General features: G+C 40.8%; 1 protein-coding gene across 1 annotated transcript; it reads right to left on the bottom strand.

Moving 5' to 3' along the window:
- Positions 1-4,988: 4,988 nt before the first annotated feature.
- gjb7 (gap junction protein beta 7) lies at positions 4,989-5,747 on the bottom strand. The gene has a single exon (XM_070884521.1). The coding sequence runs from the start codon at positions 5,745-5,747 to the stop codon at positions 4,989-4,991; it is 759 nt and encodes a 252-aa protein (XP_070740622.1).
- Positions 5,748-7,556: the final 1,809 nt, after the last annotated feature.

Below are 7,556 nucleotides of genomic sequence, written 5' to 3'. Positions count from 1 at the left end.
AGGGGAGCACCTTAAGCATTAATCTAGGTGTGATCAGTTAACTCAGCATGGACCAAAGTTCAGGCTTGGCACTTCCCTTGCCTGTATGGTGCAGCTACTCACTAGATAAGCTCCCTCAGCTCTTAGTGGATGGCTGAAGGTTAATTACAGCCCAGCTACAGGAGAATTGTGCTTCCTACTTTATCTGTTTTGCACTGATGCAGCACTCAAATTTCAGAAGAATGTGTTCTGCGGCAACCCACAGGCATAAATGTCGTTGATGCAAATTTTTAAGTCGGGTGTGTATCTTGTATACATTCCTTGTTAAACCTGTCCTTCCCAGGTGTGTAGCATCATAATGCATGGCTTTGATAGCACTAATCTTGCACTGAAAATAGACACCTGTCAGTACATTTCATTGGCCTTGACACACACTACTGACATATTTTCCATACATTTTTTCAGATTTTCTCTTTTTAACAATAAATTAAACTATAATGAGTTGCCAGGGTACAGAGAACAGCCACCAGGAGCAGAGAATGTGACCCCTGGGAGCAGAGAGTGTGACAGCTGGGAACAGAAAGTGTGGCCATTGGAAAGAGAGAATGCAAACACACTGCAAACAGCGCGGGTGAAGGTGAGGCGGGAAGCTGCAATGAAACAGAGTGCCCTGAAAGATCACATAAAAAAGTGGAAAGTTGGAGACTGGAGAGGTTATGGGCTAGATTTTCCACTTTTGTGCAGATCGCCCAAAAATAGCGGCATTTCCAGCGTGGGCGGTAAATATGGGTTTCCAGATCACCGGATTATCGCCCATTTTCAAACCCCCTAGTTTCCATTTTTAAAAATGGGCGTTACCGTGAGCGATCTGAAATGGGCGGTAGCGTTAAATCTCTCTGACCTGCTGTAAAGTGTCGCCGTCCTTAGCAACGGCATGGCAACACTCGTTTCCCATGATTCAGGAGGTCAGGGGTCATCATTACATGCGCAGAAGAGGAGACAGAGAGAGAGGGAGCAGAGAGGGACTGAAAGTGTGTCTGGGTGTGGTGTGTGCTTGTTTGGCTGTTGTGGGAGGCACGAGGGAGATTCATCAGCAACAAAATGCCTACTAAGCACCAAGAACATAGTCGGCACCGAGTTTTTGTTAAACAAATAATATATATCATGGAAGGGATGGAGGAGTCCCTGGAGCTTGGTAGCCAGGAACACTGGTGGTAGAGGGCTCCCAGTGGTCCCGGAGCACGGCACTACACCCCAAGGTGCCACACCCCCATTGCCAATGGCACATGAGAGCCAGAAGGAAGATCTTGCTTCTAGCTCGGAGCACGTTCCCACCTCGGGACCGTCCTCTTCCATATCCGTCCAAGCAGCGGTTCTGCTCTCATCCCCCTCAATGAAGCATCGCCTTAGGACCTCCTCGGCCAGGCGGCTTGGAGTTAGGAGGGGAAGGGGTAGAGGTGGGGAGGAGAAGCGGGGGGGGGAAGGAAGGAAAGTGAGGTGCATGGCCACAGGTGTTGTCTGGGGCATATTTTTAGGTTGCTGCTGCTATATTGGTGGGAGGGTTGGAGCAAGGGAAGAGGGAGCTACCTTGTTGGTTTGCATTTGTGTTCTGTTTTGCGGGAAATGGGGACCATTGTAATGATGTAAATGTGACAAATTTGTTATGGGGTGGGGCGGGGGTGGACTGGGGTGTTTTTTACAGATATACTTATGATTTCAGACAAATGGTCAAATTAAATGGTTTTTATTTAACATAACTTTGTTGTGCATTGTCTCAGATAACTGCACCGTTACACACTGGTGATTCCTTAACATGAAAGGGTATAATTACACTTAACTTGAATCAACTTAAACTTTAACTGTCACCAAGGTGATGCACATCATTGATGTATGACCTGCACACCCAGCAGTGTTGCAGCTTTGTAAATACCACCAGCGTTATTTCAAGCAAAGCGGCCATTTATGAGCTGCTGACATAAGAATCTTGAAGCAGAGCAGCCTTTTAAATGATGCGACTGGAGAAAATGGCGTCCATACCGCTGTGAGTAGTTCTGGTCAGTTCAACTTTTTCACAGCAGTTTTCTCGGCGAGCGATATTGTCGGCGAGATGTATGTGAGATGTCGAAAGTAAGGATGGGCGATATTATGGGCGTTGGTGTCGACCATTCTGATCTTTCCGTCCCAAAAAAGTAGGCGGGCAGTATTAATTTTTATCGGCGTTACATACTTGCGTTACGATAAGTGACTGAGTAATGGGCATTACTTTCCATTTTGTGCCTAAATGGGCAGTATATGGGCGTTCCACCTCATTTTAGCATTAAAATAGACGTTAAGTGGGCGGTATGCAAGCAATAATAATGGAAAAGTCTAGATCTATGTTTATAAGGAAGCCTGAAAGTTTGCAAATGTGCAGCTGCCCAAAAAAATACTCGGAACCAAAGTCCAGCTGAACTATCAAACGATATTAGAAGATGGGATGAATGAGTTTTTTAGTAAGATTTAATTTTTGTAAGTGTTTATTATTTTATAAATGTTATTTTATTGATTATATGATGGGTTGGGTGGGAACCAACATGGCTGCTAAAAGGACTTTGAAAAACACTTTCAGGGATTTAAGGTGATTGGCAGAAGAACCAAAGGCGACATAAGGAAAATCTTTTTTACGTAGTGAGTGGTTAGGATCTGGAATGCACTGCCTGAAAGGATGGAGGAGGCAGATTCAATTGTGGCTTTCAAAAATGAATTTTACGTTTTCTACAGGGAAAGGGCTGGGAGTGGGACTAGCTGAAGTGCCCTTGCTGAGATCCAGCACGGGTTCAATGGGCCGAATGGCCTCCTTCTGTGCTGTAACCATTCTAGGATTCTACGATGTTATGATTTTGACCCGTAGGGGCTGCGCAAGTTCTGCGTTTAGAAATCTCTCGACAGATCCATCGCATCTGAAGGAAAAAGGCCTCCGCAGGCAGAGTGTTGGGCTATTTGCCCAACTCCTGCCCAGCGAATGCCCTTCAAATTCTTACACTGGTAAAAGCAGGCTTAAGAATTTTAAAAAATAGAAAAATAAAATGTTATCACTCATTTTTATATTAAAAACCCTGTCCATTAAGGTAAGTTTATTTTTAGCCCTATTAAAACAATTTTGTATAAAATATTTAATTAAATTGCATTTTAATTAATTTTAAATATGTAATGTGTTTTTAAAATTTTCTGTGTTTTGGTGGTATTCCCATTCATACTTATGGCAGCTCATTAGTACGAATGGGGATCGCCTACTCTGATAGGTTGGGCCGGCCCATGTGATTCCAGTGATGCGTATGAATGCCATACAATCCTGGGGTACGTGGGCCCCTATGTAGAGCCCCAGGACCGCAAGCCGCCGAACCTCCCGGGACCACCAGGTACTTTCGTAGAAATCTTTGTAGTCGGAGGCATCCGTCCCTGGGAAGCCTCCAACCACAATTTCTGGGCCACTGTGTTTTTTGTGAATGGAAATGTTTTTAAGGTATAGTAAAATAAGTGTTTACGATTGATTTGTGGTAAATGTGAAATTTGAATCAAACAATCAGGATACTTATCAGCACATAATAAACAATTCAAATTACATTCAGTGCCAGAAAGTAGGCTGAAAGGGCTGAGAAATGAAATCAATGCACACTTGTAACCTTCACACCCTTATGCCAAAGCGTGTAAATTATGGCCCAGAAATTCCGGCCTCCCGGGTCCGTAAGGAGTGTGTACGGACCCGGGAAGGCATTGCAAAAGCCGGTTTTCAGTGCACAATGCGCATGCGCTGAAAACCGGCTTTTCTGATCTGTCAAGCTCCAGCTTGACAGATCCTCCGCATCTCGGGAGCGAGGACATTTGCATGGGCAAGATTGTGGTATTCACCCATATCTTCCCCAGCAAATGTCCTGAAAACTCTAGCACCTGATAAAAGCATAGCCTACTTTTACAGGTGTAAGAATTTTAAAACACATAAAAACAAAGTAAAATTAAATTTAAAAAACACATTTTATTGTTAAAAACCCTGCTCACTACGGTAAGTTTATTTTAAACCATAATTAAAAAAACTTTTTTTTAAATCGGAATTTTTTTTTCTACGTCATTTATTAACTTTAATTTCAATTAATTTTAATTATGTGAGGTGTGTTTTTTATTTTTTATTGCGGTGTTTAGTGTGTTTGTTTTTTGTCTTATTAATAGCAATGAGAACTCGTAGATACGGAGTTATCATTGCTATTAATGAGAAAGCTGTGGAATACTGTACCTGATTGGTTGCACCTTCTGTATCCAAACCTGGAGGATGGGAGCGCGTTTCGCAGCGCGGGAAGAGAAAGCCTCCTCAACGGAATCACAGGCTCCTCCGAGACCACCAGGTACTTTCCTAAAAATTCTCTGGTCAGAAGTGTTTGTCCGAAAGAAGCCTCCGACCGGAATATCAGGGCCTATATTTCTGTAACTTTGCATGGCTGGCATCAGATATTGACTGTGTGGTAGCTCTTGTATCCTTATAGATAGCTTCCTCAGCTATGCCGTCACATTCACGGTTACTGAACACACAACAGACATTTCTTCAAAATTCAAAGGGAACACGAGGAACTTTGCACATGAGGGTTAACTTTACAAGTTTGCACAACTTGTAGATGTGCATTAGGGAGGAGGTCTTGTGTTAGCTTGGAACATCATTAACATTTGTAATTAATATGACAATCAGGTTATTCTATGTGCGCCAGCCTCCCAGGTATCCTTTACTCAACAGTAACAACGTTTATTTGCGGTTTACAAATATTTGAACCATGATAAACATAGTATTCTCCCTTCTACACATCTGTTCAGGAAAATCATTCAAATAATGAAAATTTCTTCAAAGATTCTGTGAAGAATCCCAGGCAGTAACTTAATTAACGTTTGTTCATTTCCTAAGAATGCAGGTGACTGCACATTGGTATCTATGTTCTCAAACAGCTTATATCAGCAGTATTGGAGATTACATTGATGTTTTTCTGGTTTCACATCGAGTGAATGCTTACGGATGATCTCAAAGTGCCATTTTTAAGAGCTTTCAGATGATCATGATTTTTCTGCAACGGATCACATCCACATTTCAACTTTTGATTTTGTTTGCCAGATCTCTTCTCAAAGAATTCTTTACAGTGCTTTACAATGAGGTAACTCATCTCGCAGATGTTCAATAGTATACATGCTCCTGAGGAGACAGCCATGCAGTAGATGAAGATGGTCTTCTCTGTGGGCCGACCAACAAAACAATCCACCACATTGGGGCAGGGCTTAACTTCACATTTCAAAAGGCGAGGAACAGAGAACCCATTGTACATCCACTGAAACGCAAACAAGGATATGATCTCAACTCCCGTTTTGAACACTAGACTAAAGAAATATGTCCACCACAGACCCCCATCTATGTTCCCTTTGTCTTTGTACAGTTTCTTATGGAATTTCTTCTCCCTATGTTCCCTGTAACCTACATGCATAACAACCAAAAGAGAAGGGGTGGAAACCATGATAAGTTGCAGTGCCCAAAGTCTTGCTTGGGACATTGGAAAGAAGTGGTCAAAACACACATTTTCGCAACCAGGTTGCTCTGTGTTGCAGTTGAACTCCTTCTGCTCATCACCCCAGACACGTTCTGCTGCCACCACATAGATAAGGACTCGGAATATGAACATGACACTCAACCAGATTCTCCCCACTACAGTGGAGTATTTATTCACTCCACTTAAAACATCACGAAGTAAACTCCAGCTCATGGTTCCTCAATAATTTGATGAAGGATCTGCAGAATATAGAAAAGAAATTCAGAAAAAATACACAATACAGTTTATTGAATTAATATTAATATAAATTGAATTAAGGGCAATTAAATAATGGCGTTGTTGCCACTCATCCTTTAAACCCACATATGTTTATGCCATATGTATAATGTATTGTTCAGTTCATGAGATAAGAAAGAAAGATTTTGCATCTTATTGCACCTTAGCACATCTCTCAGAAATATCTCAAAGCCCTTTACATAGAAAGAATTACTTTTGAAGTACAATGACAGATGAATAACCAATGAATCTGTTTTGGTGATACTGGCTGGTTGCTCAGTATCGGGAGAGCCTCTTGCTCTTCATCGAAAATTGGGATCTTTAAAGTTCACTTGTGATACAGATTGGGCCTCGAATTAAAACCTCATGAAGTATGGCACCTCCAACAGTGCAGCCAGCATTCTCTCAGTACTCAGCTTCGATTCTGAACTGTAATTTCTGGTATGGGGCTTAGACCTACAACGTTCTGATCAAAGATAAGACTGTTCTGGAAGTCTAGGCACAGTTGGAATTTTATTTCTTCAAAAGAGAATCTAGGAGATTCTTCAGGCAACCATATTAGTTCTAAAACCATACTTGCTGCCATATAATAGAATATTTTCATATGTGCCAACTGATAAGGGAACAGATGAGAGTATTCACTCCTTTAATTAGCTAGAAGGCTTATGTCAGCTCATTCATTTTACCTTGTGCAGGATTTTTAAAAAAATGTTCTTTGGATATAATGATGTGGCTGACAAATGTGCTTAGAGTCATATGGGTTGTAGTTTCAGTCCTTACATAGAGCAGCGGTTATAGTTGTGTATGTGCGCTCAAGATTAAGAACGAGACAGCTACAGTCAAGGTGCCTCACAGATTTGGTAACTACCAATCTGTTCAGTTCATGAATACAGCTTGCTAGATGGAGAGCTTTATCACATGCACTGTCTCATTATATAAATGTGGTACTGAGTGAATAATAATTCCTGTAGAATCTCTTACATAGTAAATGATTTGTTACTTGTTTTGTGATCCGAATTTTATTACCATGGATTCTACATTTTAAAATAAAGCCTAACCTTAGGGAGACTAATATCTGGAGTGGTTTAATTGAGAGTTCTGAACCAAAATACAAGTAGACCTTTGAATTAGTACCTTCACAACCGAGTTACGCTGCAGGTTAGCATCAAAGCTGTTTTGCATTGATGGAAATTGCTAGCACTATATAAATAGAAACCACATTTTAATTAGATTAAAGAACATGTTGACAGATATTATGACTGCAACAATTTTTAGCAAATATACCATCCAATTTCATTGCATTCTTTTAGCCACGAATTTAATTGTTCGTATCAAAAACAAAATCAGAAACAAATAACAATTTTTCTGAGATGAATATTTATTGTAAATGTTGGGGAATGGAACATTTTGCAACCAATGTCAGAATTGGCTTTGTGTAAATCGCCCCATTGTAACAAAGGAGCTCATTCATCATCAACAATACATTCAGTTATTAATTTTCCATGTCACATCTGCCTCACTCTGTCAGCAATTGCACTGTGAGTTTGTCATTTTTCAAAATCTCATTAATTATAGTACAATTGTTAATGGACTCAAAGCTCCAGGCTACTGAGCGATACAGTCATCTGTCAATAACTAAGGGGGTTGAGCACATTAAGGTATTAATACTTGTTTAGTTTGGTTTTGTACAGTATCTCACTTATTTAATTTGGCATGTTTCCAGGTTAGTATAGTGAATTTTACATT

Source organism: Pristiophorus japonicus, chromosome 7 (genome assembly GCF_044704955.1).
Source record: "Pristiophorus japonicus isolate sPriJap1 chromosome 7, sPriJap1.hap1, whole genome shotgun sequence".
Taxonomy (NCBI): domain Eukaryota; kingdom Metazoa; phylum Chordata; class Chondrichthyes; family Pristiophoridae; genus Pristiophorus; species Pristiophorus japonicus.
Note: the sequence above shows the minus strand (reverse complement) of the source record. Positions and strands in the feature narration are given on the sequence as shown.